The sequence below is a fragment of the Aedes aegypti genome, chromosome 1, assembly GCF_002204515.2.
Source record: "Aedes aegypti strain LVP_AGWG chromosome 1, AaegL5.0 Primary Assembly, whole genome shotgun sequence".
NCBI classification, from domain to species: Eukaryota; Metazoa; Arthropoda; class Insecta; order Diptera; family Culicidae; genus Aedes; species Aedes aegypti.
The window spans coordinates 160,215,838-160,236,679 of record NC_035107.1 but is presented as its reverse complement, the minus strand read 5'-3'; the positions used below and the strand labels follow the sequence as shown (position 1 = coordinate 160,236,679).

At 35.0% G+C, this 20,842-nt stretch overlaps 1 protein-coding gene across 2 annotated transcripts in view; it reads right to left on the bottom strand.

Annotated features, from left to right (window-relative positions):
- Positions 1–20,842, bottom strand: part of LOC5572782 (ATP-binding cassette sub-family D member 2) — a 168,152-nt gene that overhangs the window by 23,304 nt on the left and 124,006 nt on the right. For both annotated transcript variants that reach the window (XM_021852487.1, XM_001654131.2), the window contains exon 3: positions 4,948–5,359. In XM_021852487.1, coding sequence (XP_021708179.1) covers positions 4,948–5,359 — 412 coding nt within the window. The remainder of the gene's footprint in view (positions 1–4,947; positions 5,360–20,842) is intronic.

Sequence of the window (20,842 nt, the reverse complement as noted above, 5' to 3'; positions counted from 1 at the left end):
CGTCCAGAAACTAAGCCAGCAGTTTTGGCGACGTTGGCAGAACGATTACCTGAGCACTCTTCACAATCGCTACCGCTGGTCGAACTGTACAGCCAACCTGGTCCGTGGTGCCATCGTTCTCCTTCGGGATGAAAATCTGCCGCCTCAGAAGTGGTCCGTTGGAAGAATAGTAGACGTTCACCCAGGAACCGATGGACTCGTGCGTGTAGCTTCAGTTCGGACCAGTTCCGGAATCACGAAGAGAGGTGTGACCCACCCGAATAAAAAATACAATACAAAAACAATATAACGTATTGTAACAGTACCATTCAATATATTGGAAATACAATACAGTATATGTAAAATGACAATACAAATACAGTACAATATATTGTTTTGAACAGTTCACTGTATGGTATATGAGATTTTTGCAATATAATGTATGGGTGGTTAAGTATCGTAACAATACAAATATAGATACTTTCTCATACAAACATTTTGAAAATACAATACGATATAATGTTCATGTATTGTCTTGATTAGCAATTCGTGTATTGTTGTACAATACAAAAACAATTCAACGAACTGTATCATGGTTGCATTCGTCGTTACAGCTAATGTCAAGTGACTTCTAAAAAATTACTTATTTTAACTTTTTGAATATTTTTCACCCAACATTTCTTGCTTTCTGAACTTGTTTTGTTTATTTCTTTCAGCAAAGCTACATAGAAAAAAGCAACAGCTGTTTTACGCGAAAATAGGAATTTGACCAAAATTGTAAGGTATAAAACCAATTAAAAACAATACAATGTTCTGTTACAATATATTATATTGTTTTTGAATTGTATATCCAAACAAGAATAATATTGCTTCGACATTCAATTACAATACGCTGTATTGTATCCAATACGTTATATTGTACATTAATGGTTTATTCCATTCACTGAATGATACGTTTTTATCCGGGCAACTATGCTTGTTACCGATCGAGATCAATCCAGAGGACGTTCAGCAACAATCTCCCGCAACAAACAACACTGGCGCCGATGAAGAATAACCTATTCTTGGCGACCGGAATGTTAACTGAGCAGAAGAGATAATTATTTTGTTTTGCTTTTTTTGAAACACCCTAATTTGGGTTAACTTTCCCACCCTATTTGAATTGTATCCTTTTCGATTTTCATTCAAACCTTTGACACTAACACATATGAGAGAATGAATGTGAAACGCACAGAACTAAAATAAAAGTAGTATGTAGCAAACAGTTAATCTGTCCGGGCGTGTTTTTTTATTACTTGTCCCGAAGTATCACCGCGAGTGCCTAAACCAAAAGTGTCCATTTTGGATCGAAGGCCGGTTTCCGAAATTTCGCTTTGCGGTCTATGGCCGGAACCGGATAAAAGTTCTAGAGTTAACAATTACTATTCGAAAAAAAAAAATCTTAATTATGAGTAGATCTCAACACCCCCCCCCGTTGGTACATTTAGCATAACAACGTTTCGCATAAGAACGTTTGGCATAACGAGAATAATATGCCTTCTTTAAACTGCTACCTGTTCTTGTATGAAACCGCTATATGCGAAACGTCTTTATGCGAAATGGGTCAACCCTGATCGGAAGCATTGAAAATGTTGGATCAAAATACTAGAATGTATATTATTCGTTCTTACAATGACATTTGAAGTAACAGCATCCATTTACCAGAAAATAAAATATCTGATTACATTTTCAGTAGCTCTGTTAATTTTATTGATATTTTTATCTATAAAGAACAGCCTTCTAATAAAAAAGGACAAACCTCTGATGAATTCAGTGGCAGCTGCAAACAGTACAATATTAACACAGCAAAACTTCAAAGAACTGCCTACGATGATAAGAAGGCGAGACTAGCTTTTAAAATTATCTACTATTTTGATGGCAATGATTATTTGACCAGTAATAAGAGGAAGAACAACCTATGTTTTAATAAAGGGATATTTATAAAATTGAAAATAAGTCTTTTTATGTTGTCAATTGTAGTTAATAAAAAATAACCATCTGGTAATGTTTTACGAAACATAAACTAATAACGCGGATGCAATTATTGATTGATAGCCTGGACACGCTGTGCTGAGCTGTCAAATGCATTCCAAATCAACTTTACCTCATTTGATCTTTCAAAGTTTTCATTCAGTGAAGATCTCGTTTGGGTCACGTCTTTGAATCCTGCGAACTGTTTTCAACCATTAAAACTTTATTTTATTATTATGCCGTTGCCCGTTCAGCCAGATATCGTTAAAATGCATTATGTTTGGACAAGAAACATTAAGCATCAGATTTGTTCATCTCTTCAATATTCTTTCAAAACCTACCTTCTACATTTTATGCATTTCAGTATCGAATCTTTGCAAAATAAAATTTAGAATACTGATCTTATTTTTTTAACATATTTTTAAAAGCGGACCTGCCAGTGAAAACTGTCATCGATATTCAATCCAAATATCTCATCTTTCGTTTTTTGATTGGAATCATTCATAAGAAAATCATTCGTTTGACGCGATTATCAAACTTGCTGAATATAATCTAATACAACGATAATTAAAAAAAAAATGTTTTCGGAAAAAGCTTTTGAGGAAATGGTACATTCGGGGAAATAGTTCAATCGGGGAAATGGTTTTCGGGAAAAAATCCTTCGGGGGAAAATCATTCGGGGAAATGTCGGACAATCTTTAACACAGCTTGGTGCCTTCGGGTCGAAAGGTAAGGTAAGGTCAAATGATACGTTGAAATAAATCAAAAAATGGAAAGTTGTCATAATATTACTCATGGATTACTTCAAAAACTACCATAGAAATATGGAGTAATGTGAGAAAAAATTCTTGGAAAACTTTAGAATTGAATTTTCCTGAATGACCTTAAAATTTACGATTTGGTTCGTCCCAATCATCGTGAAACTTTAGAGATTTGAATTTTCTCTGAACCTGATCCAAGTCTGAGCAATCGTAGAGGGTTCTGTGTGATAAATTATTTCCCCATTCTGAAGAAGTCAATAATATATAAAGTGAAAACCTAAAAATATTTTGAATGGTGATAATGAGACATAAAGCATTTCCGTCTGAGACTAGGAATAAGTATAAGCTAAAAGGAATGGCATTTTTTAAATAAAATCTATTTGCATTTACTGAATAAAGAGTGGTATACATGTTGAAGTTACAATAAAATGCTTGAAAAGATTGAATACATGTATTGTGGAAGCAACCAATAAAAAAACTAAAGTCAATCTTTCAAGAGTGTTCCCCGAACCAGTGATCTCTATTGGGCCACAAGTGTCATGTTACTCGCCTTACATTTGCTTTCTATTCATGCCCATGCGAATGCTGTGTGCAATCCTTAAAAAATATTTGGATAAATCTTAGAAGGAATCATAGCAAAAATTCCTGCAAAACATGAGAAAATATTCCACATGTTGTAAGAATCCATGCCTTTGATGAAATACGATTATTTAATTCCTAGAAGAGTCTAGTGTTCCTGGAGGTTTTCTAAAGGATATCTGAAAGAATTCCTGGATAGTTTTCTCGAGTTTCGAGATAAAATTTTCAGAAATTCCTAGTGGATTCCACGGATAGATCCTTTGAAGATTGAAAGATGCTTACACAAATTCTGCAGTTATTGCTATATGAAACGCTAGAAGATTTCCTGGATTTCTTCTGGAGATTTCTCTAGGCATAGTTATGTCTTTTGCAATAAAATAAAAAGCATCAGAATTTTTCCAATTCATCCAATACTGTTAAATAGTAAAGAAATTGGATTCAGTCGCATTTTGGGTTCCACTATTATAACCATCAATCACAATAAAAATAATAACAATTTTGCAGAGTCAAAGAAGAAACCATAATGATAATAGAAGAAGTAGTCATTTTATAATCAAGTAGTTCGATAAACTTTATCGCGTTTCCAGATATCGCTGCATTATCTTGATAAATGCGCTTTACTCACGAGAGTTAGCTTTTTTTTTATCGTCGATAGAGTAAAGTGGGGCAAAAGTTCGAGTGGGGTAAGAGTTTCTTTTTAAGATTTCTAGCTCAATTCAAAACAAAACTTATAACTGTCATGGTGGTTCGAATGCTATTCAAGTAGGAGACTTTCACTTCAAATATCATAAAAATCGATTGAGATTTGGAAAAGTTATGACTATTTGTTGTTTTTCGACAAAAATATTGTAATTTTCGATCAAACTTTCGTTGCATGAAACCAATTGAAGCTAAAATCTTTTTCAATATTTTATGTAAGGGCGTTTCTAGGCCTATCATAAGGTTGCTTTGAGGTGTATTAGTTTTTGCATGAATGCTTGAAAAAAATTTTTGGCCCATAGTGGGGCAAAAGTTCGAATCAGCGGGGCAATAGTTCGACCCATGTATAAACTCACGGAAAAAATTGCAAATTGCCTAAAATCCACATATTATCTTCAAATTTAGTTAATTTTGTCTGATCGTGTGAAAACTGTCACCAAAATTTTACATTTCCACTTAGTTTTACGAAAAACTGCTATTTTTGAGTATATTACAATTAACCCTTTTTTGGGCAATTTTTTGATGAAAATTTAGTGTGTATTTTTCGGCAAACTTAAGTTTACGGCTGGTGTAAAATATCCCTGTCATAAAAGGATTGATATTTTGTGTTTAAGCCAGCGAACTTTTGCCCCACACTAGATTCGAACTCTTGCCCCACCGGTGGGGCAAAAGTTCGTTTAAGACAATCAATTTTGAAACTTTTTTAACTAAAAATGGGTAAATATGTTAACATAAGTTTGTTCAGCAAAATTATAGCCAATATGTTGAAGGTTCACTGTATGGTATTTGTTTTGTTTTAACTGCTATTGTTTACTTGGAAACTTTGATTATACCACTAAGGTCGAACTTTTGCCCCACCTTACTCTAGACATTAAAATTCACAGCACCGAACCAGGAACGGATCTGCGCGGATACCAACCTTGTGACCCCCGTAGAAGGCGATCTCCTCGGCGTTCGTGATTATCTTGGAATGCACATGACGCAGGTATCCGTTACGATTAGCCTCCTCCGATACGAGCTGACCGAATTTGGGTGACACTATACGCAGAATGTGAGCCGTCGTTCCAATCACAATTGTTGCCAACGCCGGTCCCATCACAATGTTGGCTTTCATTTTTCGCGACGAACGTGCCATAGCAATTCCAATCAACATCAGATCGAAGCATGGTTTCGTCAGGTGGCTGTACAAGTGAGCGACCGAACTCGAGAAGGTCGAAATGTCGTCGGTTAATCGATGATCAGCGTTCTCGATCCGGCCGTCCAGATTCGAAACTTTGTAGTAAGTTTGGTTCTTGAAGTACATATCGTAGGCATGGTTCACTAGCCGAGTTCTGAAAATGAAGAGAAATAAAAAGTTTGTCAATGCAGATGTTTGTATACCGTAACAAAGTTTTGTAGTGACAAGTATAGGTAGGGTAATACGCCCCACTCAATTTTCTCGGAAATGAGACTTCTTTTACACTCAAATATGAGCATATATCTTAACCCCCCAACGCCCAGTGTCACCTCTAGGTGACACCTGTTTTGTTTTGCTTGTCAAAAATCCAATTCTTTTTTGATTTCCGTGAAATCAATTGTAAATGAAAGCTATACGTATCTAGTTTGATTTTTGCTCTGGATTGGCTACCGGGAATCGACTCCAAGCCGAAAATGTTCATTTTCTGTTTTCAATTATGACAGGAAATCAAAACGACATTTTATTTCAAAACAAACGTGGTTTGCATATTTTTTCAGAAGTGCTTCAAATATATTTGAGGTATTAATTTTTTGGACACAGTATGTTCTTTATATTCCGATTTTTTCATCTCCGACAGATTTTCGTCTATGCATTTGATATGACAATGGATAAAGGGGCCCAGATAGCCGTAGCGGTAAACGCGCAGCTATTTAGCATGACCATGATGCGGGTCGTGGGTTCGAATCCCGCTGGTCGAGGATATTTTCGTAAAGGAAATTTTCTCGATTCCCAGGGCATAGAGTATCTTCGAACCTGCCACACGATAAACACATGCAAAAATAGTCAATCGGCAAAGAAAGCTCTCAGTTAATAACTGTGGAAATGCTCATAAGAACACTAATCTGAGAGGCAGGCTTTGTCCCAGTTGGGACGTAACGCCAGAAAGAAGAAGAAGAAGATGACAATGGATTGCAATAATATTCAGAAAGTAACTGTAAGAAGCGATGAATAATAGTTGTAGGATGTCGAGAAAAATCAGTAATGGCCACCGCGGTCTTTATTATTGTACCCAGAACCTGTTTTGGGAAGCATGTAAGAGTCCCAAAACTGTTTTAATCGAAATAATGAATACTGCGGTTCTCAGTTCAATTCCAGCTGTATACAGGGTGTTTGGTTCCATGTTTTTAATACTTGGAGGGTAGATAGGTCTCCATGAGATATGAAAAAGTGCCCATGGAACATAGGGTCGCAAATCACTGCTAAGTGAGTTATTCACGATTTTAAGATTTTCAACTTGTTCATCTTTGGAACCACATATCTAATTTACTATGCGTCATACATTTAATCTCAGCGCATGAATCGAAAGCTTATGATCTAATCTATCTTAGTTTCTTGGACGTAATTTTTGTAGAAAATGATTAAATTACGAAAAGTTTGCAAAAAGTGACGGAAAAATCAGCATTTTTCGACGTATTTTTATGAATTTTATTAAAATTATCGTAATTAATGTTAAAACATTCTTCTACAAAATATGCATTAACTTGTAAGCTACCAAAGTGTCTTTGAGAGCAAAAGTGTATCTCTTGTAGATTCGTCACAATATCATTTTGAAAGTTGTGCTTCAAAGAGCAAAAAAATCAAAATAAATATCGGCTGATAACTCTATTCGTTCGTCCGTTCGTGTGTTGATGCCTCCGCGTGTGGATGAAGTGCTCGGAAACGACAGATGTCGGTCGTGCCGAAGCGAAGGGGAAATGAAATCGCTTCGCAACATGCGCCATTTTTTTCTTCTCTTCGCGGCGTTTGGTTTGCAAACAGACGCATAAATAGATTTAGTGCGGTCGCCGCACGACCACCGCAGTAGCGAAAGTGTGTTCATAAAGACTGATCCCTTTAAATTCCTCGCACTAGTAGCTGAGCTACGGTGCAGAGCAGATGGGGGGTGCGCTTGCGCGTGTAGCGAGGACTCAATTTATGCATTTCTCGCCTATGACGTGGAACTTTTGATGCGTTTTAAAGGGTTTTAGGTCGTCTATTAATTACATAGAGGTGGACAAGTGAGAGTAGAATTTATGACGTGCCATTCACGCCGTTGTAAAAGTACAACACTACCAAGTAAACCTCGCCCGTGATACACAGCACGAGCGAGGTGAATTCTTAGGTTCAATAAAGTAATTTAGGTATCGTACTAATGCTCAGCGTGAACTGTTGGAGCAGCAGGATGAAATATCTCACAAGATTAGTGACCGTCTATCCTACTACAGCTTGGTTTTCTGTATAAGGTTGCTTACAAATTATGGTCAATAGATCAATAATCTCTCAGTTAACTATTTTTATAAAATCAAATAATAGACCTACATGTAATATTTCATATAATTTTCAGTGTCGTATCCAGAAAATTGCTCAGGGGAGACGAACGACGCAAAAAAGTGGATAGTTTTACAAAAATTGGGATGGCTTAAGACGGTTCAACCACATCATTTTGTTTTTCTTTTATCCAGCAAAATAATAGAATAACTGCATAAAATTAAGAATTTCTTTTGAAATTGAGACTGGCAGTTTGATAGGTTCTATGTGCAGTCACAACAATTAAAAGTCACAATTTGTAGATCAGTACTTTTCTTAAAAAAAGCCTGAAGCCTTGCAATGTTTGTAATATGAAATCAAATATTTTGAAAAAATAAAAATCAAATAATTCATCAAATTCCAACATTTTTACTTCATTATTGAAACAATTTATGATAGATTGAACGAAAACGACACAATTTTATCAAGCAGGTTGATGCGGTTCTTGTACAAGAATAATAAAATATAAATAAACCTTTTGTTATGCTCTAAATCAAATAGTAATCAGATCAGTACCCAAATATTTGTAGTTCAAAATTTCATTTTTCTCTCTCTCTCTCTCTCTGTTGAGTTACTGAGTCTTATTTTTTAAAATTTGAATTAAAAACCAAGAGAAGTGTTAATTTTGAACGATAACATTTGAAATATTTGCAGTTTGCTCTAATAGATGGAAAATTAGAAATCAAATTGAATATAATTTAACAATTAAATGTATTAAAATGAACTTAAAACAGTCACAGTCACAATTAGAAATTGAAGCTCTTTCCAAACTTTAGTCAAGTTTTAATCATCAAGTTAACTGTAACTCTAGCGATGGCAAAATCATTTGAAATTTGACTCATGGAACATATTCAAGGCATATATGTGTATGATTTTACACGAATTAAATTAAAAAAAATACCTGCTGGAAATCCACCAAAACCCGGAAATATGAGAATATGTCATTTTTCAAACAAAACTAGTTTCATGTTATTTAAAGCTCCCACAGCAATTTACGGATGCTAATGGTTGTCACCATGGCAAGCCTGTAAAATTTCGTGAAGGGAAATATCCTTCATCATTTTAGTAACAGAACCTCCGAAATGTCAAGAAGGCGAAAGTGTAAACACGACACGTAGCAAAACATTTTTTGGGATAAACAATATTTCATTAATAGTATCAAGAACTTTGGTGATCACTAAAGCCTCTCACTAATTTGAATTTCAAATCCAAATGTTTAATTTAAAAAATAAAATTCAATTCACATTTTCAAAACTGAATAAGCCAAACATGGTTTTAAGAGCATTTTTCGTATTTCAAGTGGTTTCACACCAAAAACTTACTCCAAAATCCACTAAGGGGGAGAGGGAGGGAGGGTTGACCCTCAAACACACCCCCTCCCACTGATCACTTGTTTCTGTTTTGTAGACAATATGATCTTAATTTTCTTTCTGGCGTTATGTCCCAACTGAGACAGAGCCCTGCTCCTCAGCTTAGTGTATTTATGAGCACTTACGTAGTTGTTAACTGAAAGGTTTTCTCAGCCAAAGTTGCTGTTTTGTATGTGTATATGGGCAGAGGCATATACGTTCTAAATATTTTATATGGGACAAAGTCCACGAGACCCCTCCCAGCTCTGAAATTCTTTGGGAATGAGCATGTAGCTTAAGGACAGCCAAAAAAGCACTGCAATATTAAATAAATGAAAAAAAAAAACTCTAGTGGAATTAAATGGTATAGTACTAGATTCGGGTTTTCTTTTATTTATAGGTATTCCACTAAACAGCTCGAAGATTTAATACACAATATTCTTAATTTTTCTCATGATCTCAATTGAATGCTTTTCACACAAAACAAAAGCATGATTACTGCATTCACATGAAAATATTAATTTAGAAAATATTCAAGATCTATCCTGCAATTTCCAAGTTGTTCCAATAATTTCTCCACAAATTCCTTCAGGAATTCTTTCAGTTAATGTTCTCAGGAGTTTCCCAGGGATACCTTCAGACTGAGACCACTTGAGGAATCCTTTGTCGGCCAATACCAGGCTGGTTTTTGGGAGGGCCGATCCGACAACGAATCAGATATTACCAGATACATCTTGCAAATGAACTTAGATAAATTCTTGGAGTATAACTAGCAGACTCACCATCTGTTTGGATTGGAGACGAGGTGTCAATGTCGTGTGTGAATTTAGATGGAAGTAAGGAGACGCACTTTGGAATTCATTGTTCAACATTGCACTCCAGGGTGATATTAGGAGACCAGCGAGCAAAGAAATGACACTATCATGACTCGGTCACATCTTCTTCTTCTTCTTGACATTACGTCCTCACTGGGACAGAGCCTGATTCTCAGCTTAGTGTTCTTATGAGCACTATCACAGTAGTTAACTGAGAGCTTTCTTTGCCAAAGTTATCATTTTCGCATTCGTATATCGGGTAGCAGGTACGATGATACTTTATGCGCAGAGAAGTCAAGGAAATTTACATTACGAAAAGATGCTGGGCCAACCGGGAATCGAACCGAGACACCTTCAGCATGGCTTTACTTTGCAGCCGCGGACTCTAACCACTCGGCTAAGGAAGGCCTACGGTCACATATGGTCTTGTGGACGATATCGGCCTCATTTAAATCGATCGCAGGTCAGTGGAGGAGGTTTTCGAGGCTCTGAAGAATCTGAATATCTCCAAGAATTCGTTGAGGAATATCTGCAAAACATCTTTCAGCAATATTTTTAGGGATCACCCCTGATACTCCTTCAAGAATTATTTTATGAATTTCTCCAGGATTTTCTCCAGAAATTGTTTGGTAAATTCTGGCAAATTATTTTTCAGGGATTTCCTATGAGATACATTAAAGGATTCCTCTAGGAACTCCTCTAAAATTTCTTCGGGGATTTCGCGGATTTCACCTAGCACTCCTTCTCTTAGGAATTCCAATAGCAATAGCTTCTAAGGTTCCTCCTGAAATTTGACCATGGGTTCCTCCTGATAAACTTCAGGATATTTTTATCAATTTCTCCGTCATTTGTATAGGAGCTGTCTAGTAACATCCTGTAACTCCTCCGGAGATTCCAGCAGAAATTCCTCCAGAAATACTTTCATTTTTTCCTCCAGGAATATATCCAATGATTTGTTAGGAAAACCGTCAGGGTTTTCTCTAGCAATCAATAACATATCCATTGATTTTTTTCAAGAGTACCACTAGGGTTTTCTCTAGGAATACCTCCAAGGATTCCGTCAGTTATAAACCCATGAATCCCTACTGGAAAACGTTCAAAGATTTCTTCAGAAATATCCTACCTCCATGAATATCTCAAAGGATTGCTCCAAGTAAACTATGAAGATTTCCTTCAGGGAGTCTTTCTGGAATTCTGTTTAAACTTTTCTTCGGTGACTCCTGCAGGCATTCTTCTAAAGAGTTCATCCAAGAATTCCTTTAGGGTTTCATCCAACGGTTTTCTTTAGGAATCTCTCCAAGGATTCCATCCGGAGCTTCTCCATTGGTTTCTTCAGCAATTCTTCCAGAGTTTCTCCCTGTTTTTAAGAATAACGATTTGGATTTTCTCTTGGAACTTCAAAGAGTCCTTCTTAGAATTATTTCAGGATATTTTTCATGATCTTTTTAAGAATTCTTATGGAGATTTCTACAGTAACCCCTTCAGGAATCAATCCATTCTTAAAAACAGGGAGAAACTCTGGAAGAATTCCTGGAGAAACCAATGAAGAAGCTCCGGAAGGAATCATCGGAGAGATTCCTAAGGAAATTGTTGGATGAAATCCTAAAGGAATTCTTGGAGGAACTTCTTAGAGCAGTGTTTCCCAAACTTTATTAACTTTCGCCCCCTTTAGGCTAATATTTTTTGGAATCGAATCGAAGTTATGAAACACATATGTATGCCAAAAAATGTCTTCGATTTGCATATCCCTTAATATTGTCGGTTATCGGACAATGATTAAAAACGATTAACTGAACAGTATTTTATACAGTCGACTATCCACATCTCGATATCTCACCCTATGTCGATGAATTCTTCAATCCTTTTATTCTGCATATAATTATCATCTCCATGTGTCGATGTCTTCGTCGATCGATGTACTGCTCATAACTGCATATTTGTCAAAATCGACATTTTTGAAAATTTCGAGTTTGTACCGGGGAGAGTTATCAAATGACAAATACTTTTGATCAACTTACCGAAATCTATGAGATTGTTCTAGAAAAAAAAAACCATAGTTGTTTTGTCACATTGGCAATTGTAACCGCACAACAGTCAAAATGCAACATGAGTTGTACAAAATTTCAGCCTCAAATAAGCAATTATGGATTCATAGTGATTTTTTTGAAATTTTAGTTTCCTTCAATACTGCAATGAAATGCAAACTAGGTATATCATTTACTAAATGCCTACTTTTGTCGAATGTTACAAATATGCAGATATGGATAGTTTAGTCTTGTAGTTTTTTCATTCCTGATTTTTTTTCCGTACGTCGCTATGCCCATTATCAAAGGATACTAGTTCAAATTTTCGTGATTCAAAATAATATAGGTGCATAAGATGACGTCTGCTTGTTTATTATTTTGCTTATTTTCCTTCGTATTTCCACGCAATCAACGCATGCTTCGTAAACTGTTTAAGGTTAACGTCAACGAATTAACGAAACGACGTTAATCGTTGATTAACGTTAACAACTCTGTTTTGTACGCATATTTATCGATCTACAGCAAATTGTTAACGATTTTCTTCGAATATTTCGATAGGTAATCTCAGAATAACATATTATGAAAACAATATGTGAAAAATAGAATCCATTTCATTACAGCAGTGTTGCCAATTTTGATGATTGTCAATGTACTTTGAATGGTCTTCTAAGAATGAAGCAATTGTGTTTCTATTGTGCTTTAAATGTGACATTGGGACTTAATAAGTAACTCTGTGAAGGCGTAAGTTATTTTTCATATTAATACTAAATATATTAGCACTTCCGTCTGGACGTACTTTAAACCAAAAAAATCTAATCATATCAGTTCCATTCAAATTTAAAATATTTTTCTCTAAAAAATATAGGGGAAAAATGATTTTATGATACCTGTAAAATTGTTGCTCCAAAAATAATTCGATTTTTACCATAGGGGCTTCTGATTGATGATGTTTTCTATGAACAAGCCTTTTATGAAAATAAAAAATATAAATTGTCGAATTTTTCAGCCAATTTGAGCAATCATTGGTTTTGATAACCTCCAAAAATCGACCGTTCTAATCGTTGTTCTATATTCGTGTGAAATTTAATTATTTTGGAGATTTTTTATTATCACAACATTGTAAAACACTAGTCGAACGATGTACAGAAACCCGATTGAAATTTCATTAATAAATTTTAAAGTTACAGCATGCACAAAGTGTCCATTTTATAAAATGAACAGTCCTTAATTTCAAAGTTCCATACAAAAAAGTTCCTGGTATTCAATATTCAATATTGAACATTGGGATAATTACTTAAAATTCTCAGATAAATGTTTTGAACTTTCAAAACATGTTATCTGTGTTCTCAATGATATCAGTGATTTATCTTTTCGATTCAGAGAAAATCTCAAATACCGATCATTCACATGATATGGAAAAAATGAATGCATATTACAAACATTTTGTTTTTGACAATCATTCAGTGTTTTCTATCATAATTTTAAACGGAACATGCTTAGATTTCTAAGCAGTCTAAGATAAAGGAAATCATGAAAATGGTTTAGTTTAGAAATGATTCTCCTTCAGATGCATTAGTAATAGTTTCTTGTTGTATAGTTGTACTTGAGTGTGTTCTTCAAAGGTTATAAGTAACAATTTTCAACTGCTCCCATGTCAGCTTTTTCTAGATTTTCGCTCCCCAATTTCTGTTTTACAAATTTTCGCCCCCTTGGACCTGAAAATCGCCCCTAGGGGGGCGAATTCGCCCACTTTAGGAATCACTGCTTTAGAGGATTCATCGGGTTATAACTGACGGAATCCTAGAGAAAACCCTAGTGGTACTCTTGAAAAAAATCAATGGATATATTATTGATTGCTAGAGAAAACCCTGCCGGTATTCCTAACAATTCATCAGAGATATTCCAGTTAGCAGTAATTTATGGACAAATCCTGAAAGATATTCCTCTACCTGAAGGTATTCCTGGAAGAAACCATGAAGTTAATCCTAAAGAATCCCTGGAGCTATTCTTAGTAGAATTTTAAAGTTATTTCTTGTGTAGATCATGGAGGAAACCTTGGACGTATTTTTTAGAGGAATCCTCAGAGAAACTCTTGGAGGTATTCTTGGTGGTATTTCTGGAGAAAATGCTGAAGGAATGCAATTTAAGGAATTCCTGGAGGGAGCTCTGGAAGTATTTTACGAGAAATCCTTGTAAATATTTCTGGAGGCATTCAAAGAGGTATTCCTGATAGAATCTTTGGAAGAATTCCTGTTAAAATCTTTGGAAGAAATTCTGAACAAATCCCTAGTGGAATTCCTAAGAGAAGGAGTGCTAGGTGAAATCTGCGAAATCCCCGAAGAAATTTTAGAGTTCCTAGAGGAATCCTTTGATGTTTCTCATAGGAAATCCCTGAAAAAAAAAAATGCCAGAATTTACCAAACAATTGCTGGAGAAATTCATAAAATAATTCTTGAAGGAGTATCAGGGGTGATCCCTAAAAATATTGCTGACAGATGTTTTGCAGATATTCCTCAACGAATTCTTGGAGATATTCAGATTCTTCAGAGCCTCGAAAACCTCCTCCACTGACCTGCGATCGATTTAAATGAGGCCGATATCGTCCACAAGACCATATGTGACCGTAGGCCTTCCTTAGCCGAGTGGTTAGAGTCCGCGGCTGCAAAGTAAAGCCATGCTGAAGGTGTCTCGGTTCGATTCCCGGTTGGTCCAGCATCTTTTCGTAATGTAAATTTCCTTGACTTCTCTGCGCATAAAGTATCATCGTACCTGCTACCCGATATACGAATGCGAAAATGATAACTTTGGCAAAGAAAACTCTCAGTTAACTACTGTGGTAGTGCTCTTAAGAACACTAAGCTGAGAATCAGGCTCTGTCCCAGTGAGGACGTAATGTCAAGAAGAAGAAGAAGATGTGACCGAGTCATGATAGTGTCATTTCTTTGCTCGCTGGTCTCCTAATATCACCCTGGAGTGCAATGTTGAACAATTAATTCCAAAGTGCGTCTCCTTATTTCCATCTAAATTCACACACGACATTGACACCTCGTCTCCAATCCAAACAGATGGTGAGTCTGCTAGTTATACTCCAAGAATTTATCTAAGTTCATTTGCAAGATGTATCTGGTAATATCTGATTCGTTGTCGGATCGGCCCTCCCAAAAACCAGCCTGGTATTGGCCGACAAAGGATTCCTCAAGTGGTCTCAGTCTGAAGGTATCCCTGGGAAACTCCTGAGAACATTAACTGAAAGAATTCCTGAAGGAATTTGTGGAGAAATTATTGGAACAACTTGGAAATTGCAGGATAGATCTTGAATATTTTCTAAATTAATATTTTCATGTGAATGCAGTAATCATGCTTTTGTTTTGTGTGAAAAGCATTCAATTGAGATCATGAGAAAAATTAAGAATATTGTGTATTAAATCTTCGAGCTGTTTAGTGGAATACCTATAAATAAAAGAAAACCCGAATCTAGTACTATACCATTTAATTCCACTAGAGTTTTTTTTTCATTTATTTAATATTGCAGTGCTTTTTTGGCTGTCCTTAAGCTACATGCTCATTTCCAAAGAATTTCAGAGCTGGGAGGGGTCTCGTGGACTTTGTCCCATATAAAATATTTAAAACGTATATGCCTCTGCCCATATACACAAACAAAACAGCAACTTTGGCTGAGAAAACCTTTCAGTTAACAACTATGTAAGTGCTCATAAGTACACTAAGCTGAGGAGCAGGGCTCTGTCTCAGTTGGGACATAACGCCAGAAAGAAAATTAAGATCATATTGTCTACAAAACAGAAACAAGTGATCAGTGGGAGGGGGTGTGTTTGAGGGTCAACCCTCCCTCCCTCTCCCCCTTAGTGGATTTTGGAGTAAGTTTTTGGTGTGAAACCACTTGAAATACGAAAAATGCTCTTAAAACCATGTTTGGCTTATTCAGTTTTGAAAATGTGAATTGAATTTTATTTTTAAAATTAAACATTTGGATTTGAAATTCAAATTAGTGAGAGGCTTTAGTGATCACCAAAGTTCTTGATACTATTAATGAAATATTGTTCATCCCAAAAAATGTTTTGCTACGTGTCGTGTTTACACTTTCGCCTTCTTGACATTTCGGAGGTTCTGTTACTAAAATGATGAAGGATATTTCCCTTCACGAAATTTTACAGGCTTGCCATGGTGACAACCATTAGCATCCGTAAATTGCTGTGGGAGCTTTAAATAACATGAAACTAGTTTTGTTTGAAAAATGACATATTCTCATATTTCCGGGTTTTGGTGGATTTCCAGCAGGTATTTTTTTTAATTTAATTCGTGTAAAATCATACACATATATGCCTTGAATATGTTCCATGAGTCAAATTTCAAATGATTTTGCCATCGCTAGAGTTACAGTTAACTTGATGATTAAAACTTGACTAAAGTTTGGAAAGAGCTTCAATTTCTAATTGTGACTGTGACTGTTTTAAGTTCATTTTAATACATTTAATTGTTAAATTATATTCAATTTGATTTCTAATTTTCCATCTATTAGAGCAAACTGCAAATATTTCAAATGTTATCGTTCAAAATTAACACTTCTCTTGGTTTTTAATTCAAATTTTAAAAAATAAGACTCAGTAACTCAACAGAGAGAGAGAGAGAGAAAAATGAAATTTTGAACTACAAATATTTGGGTACTGATCTGATTACTATTTGATTTAGAGCATAACAAAAGGTTTATTTATATTTTATTATTCTTGTACAAGAACCGCATCAACCTGCTTGATAAAATTGTGTTGTTTTCGTTCAATCTATCATAAATTGTTTCAATAATGAAGTAAAAATTTTGGAATTTGATGAATTATTTGATTTTTTTTTTCAAAATATTTGATTTCATATTACAAACATTGCAAGGCTTCAGGCATTTTTTTTAAGAAAAGTACTGATCTACAAATTGTGACTTTTAATTGTTGTGACTGCACATAGAACCTGTTAAACTGCCAGTCTCAATTTCAAAAGAAATTCTTAATTTTATGCAGTTATTCTATTATCTTGCTGGATAAAAGAAAAACAAAATGATGTGGTTGAACCGTCTTAAGCCATCCCAATTTTTGTAAAACTATCCACTTTTTTGCGTCGTTCGTCTCCCCTGAGCAATTTTCTGGATACGACACTGAAAATTATATGAAATATTACATGTAGGTCTATTATTTGATTTTATAAAAATAGTTAACTGAGAGATTATTGATCTATTGAACATAATTTGTAAGCAACCTTATACAGAAAACCAAGCTGTAGTAGGATAGACGGTCACTAATCTTGTGAGATATTTCATCCTGCTGCTCCAACAGTTCACGCTGAGCATTAGTACGATACCTAAATTACTTTATTGAACCTAAGAATTCACCTCGCTCGTGCTGTGTATCACGGGCGAGGTTTACTTGGTAGTGTTGTACTTTTACAACGGCGTGAATGGCACGTCATAAATTCTACTCTCACTTGTCCACCTCTATGTAATTAATAGACGACCTAAAACCCTTTAAAATGCATCAAAAGTTCCACGTCATAGGCGAGAAATGCATAAATTGAGTCCTCGCTACACGCGCAAGCGCACCCCCCATCTGCTCTGCACCGTAGCTCAGCTACTAGTGCGAGGAATTTAAAGGGATCAGTCTTTATGAACACACTTTCGCTACTGCGGTGGTCGTGCGGCGACCGCACTAAATCTATTTATGCGTCTGTTTGCAAACCAAACGCCGCGAAGAGAAGAAAAAAATGGCGCATGTTGCGAAGCGATTTCATTTCCCCTTCGCTTCGGCACGACCGACATCTGTCGTTTCCGAGCACTTCATCCACACGCGGAGGCATCAACACACGAACGGACGAACGAATAGAGTTATCAGCCGATATTTATTTTGATTTTTTTGCTCTTTGAAGCACAACTTTCAAAATGATATTGTGACGAATCTACAAGAGATACACTTTTGCTCTCAAAGACACTTTGGTAGCTAACAAGTTAATGCATATTTTGTAGAAGAATTTTTTTAACATTAATTACGATAATTTTAATAAAATTCATAAAAATACGTCGAAAAATGCTGATTTTTCCGTCACTTTTTGCAAACTTTTCGTAATTTGAGCCTTTGAATCATTTTCTACAAAAATTACGTCCAAGAAACTAAGATAGATTAGATCATAAGCTTTCGATTCATGCGCTGAGATTAAATGTATGACGCATAGTAAATTAGATATGTGGTTCCAAAGATGAACAAGTTGAAAATCTTAAAATCGTGAATAACTCACTTAGCAGTGATTTGCGACCCTATGTTCCATGGGCACTTTTTCATATCTCATGGAGACCTATCTACCCTCCAATTATTAAAAACATGGAACCAAACACCCTGTATATCAAGATTCGTTAAATAATGATCAAAATACTATCATGATCCAAAGTTGGACCTACGTGGCAACAGTTTGGCCTTCTGGGAGATCCGGAACATCCGTAAAATGGCAATTCCATCAATATTGATCTAGAGCGTCGCGATTTTTTTTAATCCATTTATTTTGATGACTTATAGACAACGCCAATATTAAAACCCGTTTATAAGCTTGGGTGGCCATCGGATACTTCACCGGAGGATCCGGAACATCCGTATAAGCCCAAAACTTGATCTAGGGTGCCCGAAGTTTTTCAAACCCATTTGTTTTCTAGATTAATTTATGAAACCAATAATGGAATTAAATGTTCAATCTGCATAGCTATTAGGTACCCACCGCATAAAATCCGGAACATCGGTGAGAGCCATGAAATGATTAATAGTGTTCTAGTGCGCTACGAACTTTTCTAAAATATATTTTCATGATATTTTTTATTTATGAAATCAGTATTGTGACTCACTTATCCCTAATTAGATGCCAGGGACATATATTTCACATATAACGCTTTTGAAAGCGATTAAATGGACCGGTTCAATAATTTACAAAAATTTGTTGTAAATAATGAATGATTTCTTTATGGTAAAATATTGTTTGAAGGTTAAACAGTGTACTAGGCCCATCAATCTGTTAAACAAATATGTAACAATATCAACGTTACACTTGTACTCAATAAATCCTTTTTATTTTATAATTATTCCTCCAATCGAAATACAAAAGGAACGTATATCGCCTCCACATTTGTAGTTTTATATCCTATTATATACAATCATGTGTTTACTGGGTAAGTAAACGGTAACATGAACATATAAGTTAAAAACTTCCATCATAATAGAACAGCAAACTTTACTGAGTATTTAAAAAATAAAAATAAAAAATGTACAGGAGCAAAAGTGATGAACCGATGCAAAGAGTACAACAGTACAGTTGTATAATTAATTTGCTATTCAATGATAACAGTAAATTTTACGGGTTAAAAATACCGGTTCTAAAAGTTACACATTTTAGTTGTACGATAAAACTTATACTAAATTATAGCAGCAAACTACAGCGATTATCGTCTAAAAATCTCAAATGCTCATACCTCTTGCTTGAGATTTTTCACGCATGGATTGTAGCTCACGCAACTCAATGAACCGGTTCAAAAACAACACATTTCATTTGTACGAATAATCTGCTATCAACTGAAAGCAGTAAAGTTAATTTATTTTCTGAAATGAAAATAGATGATTTTACCGATTCACAAGTGCATCTGTAAAATGAATAAGTTCAAAAAGTTACAAATTATAGCAGCGAACTTTAACGGTTATCTTGTGAAATAAAAATAATTGATTTTACCGGTTCGAAAGTGAACCAGTAAACCGAAGCGGTTTATCAAAAAACAAGGTTTATATTATATTTCATCAAACATCGAAATCAAATTTTGATTAAATCGATATGTATAATGAATCGGCTCATCAAATAACAAGATAAAACATTACACGTTGATTCTCATTATTATAAAAATACGTTCAACTGAAGAATAATCACTAACTGCATAAGTTTCCTTATATGCTGGCTCAAAAGTAAATCGTTAAAATTAACCGGTTCAAAATATGACACATTTCAATCGAACGACTTAACTTCTATCCAAATAAAATTGCAATGTTTCTGGTTAACTTCTGGAATATAAATAAAATATTTTACCGGTTCAAAAATGAATCGATAAAATTATCCAGTACAACAAGTTACACAATACATATGTAAGATTAATCTTCTATCAAATGTTAACAGTTGACTTTACAGAATATTTACTGAAATGCAAATAAATTTTTGAACCGGCTCAAAAATGAATTGGTAGAATGAACCGGTTCAAAAATTTACACATTTGAGTTTACGATTAAAATGCTACCAAATTATAGCAGCAAACTTCAGCGGTTATCTCCTGAAATAAAAATAATTGATTTTACCGGTTCGAAAGTGAACCGGTAAATTGAACCGGTTCATCAAAAACCAAGATTTACAGTTGTGTTCAGAATAATAGTAGTGAAAGCCGATTTTCATACAAAATGCTCAACTTTGGCATGCTGTAACTTTGTTTCCATATGAGCAATCGACATGAAATTTTGACAGTGAACTACAAATATACTCAAATTTAATATCACAAGATTTGAAAATTTTCACACTACCGGCTAAAAAGTTAAGCACCAGGTGAAATCGCTCAAAATAATAGTAGTTTTAATAATTTAAATATCTGCTGTATTTTAATTTTTTGAATTTTTCTTTATTCATCGTATCAACCATTTCCACCTAAGCTATGAATATATAAACAACCCAATTTTTTACAAAATTGTTGCTGAACAAAAACTTGCAAAAGAAAAACTACTATTATTTTGAGCGATTTCACCTGGTGCTTAACTTTTTAGCCGGTAGTGTGAAAATTTTCAAATCTTGTGATATTAAATTTGAGTATATTTGTAGTTCACTGTCAAAATTTCATGTCGATTGCTCATATGGAAACAATGTTTCAGCATGCCAAAGTTGAGCATTTTGTATGAAAATCGGCTTTCACTACTATTATTCTGAACACAACTGTAGCATATCATTTCACCTCCCATTTGATTTAAATTTTTATCTATAACAGTTCACTTTTGGGCGCTGGAGGGTTAAATATCGGCGAAAAAAAGATGTTGCGCATATATGT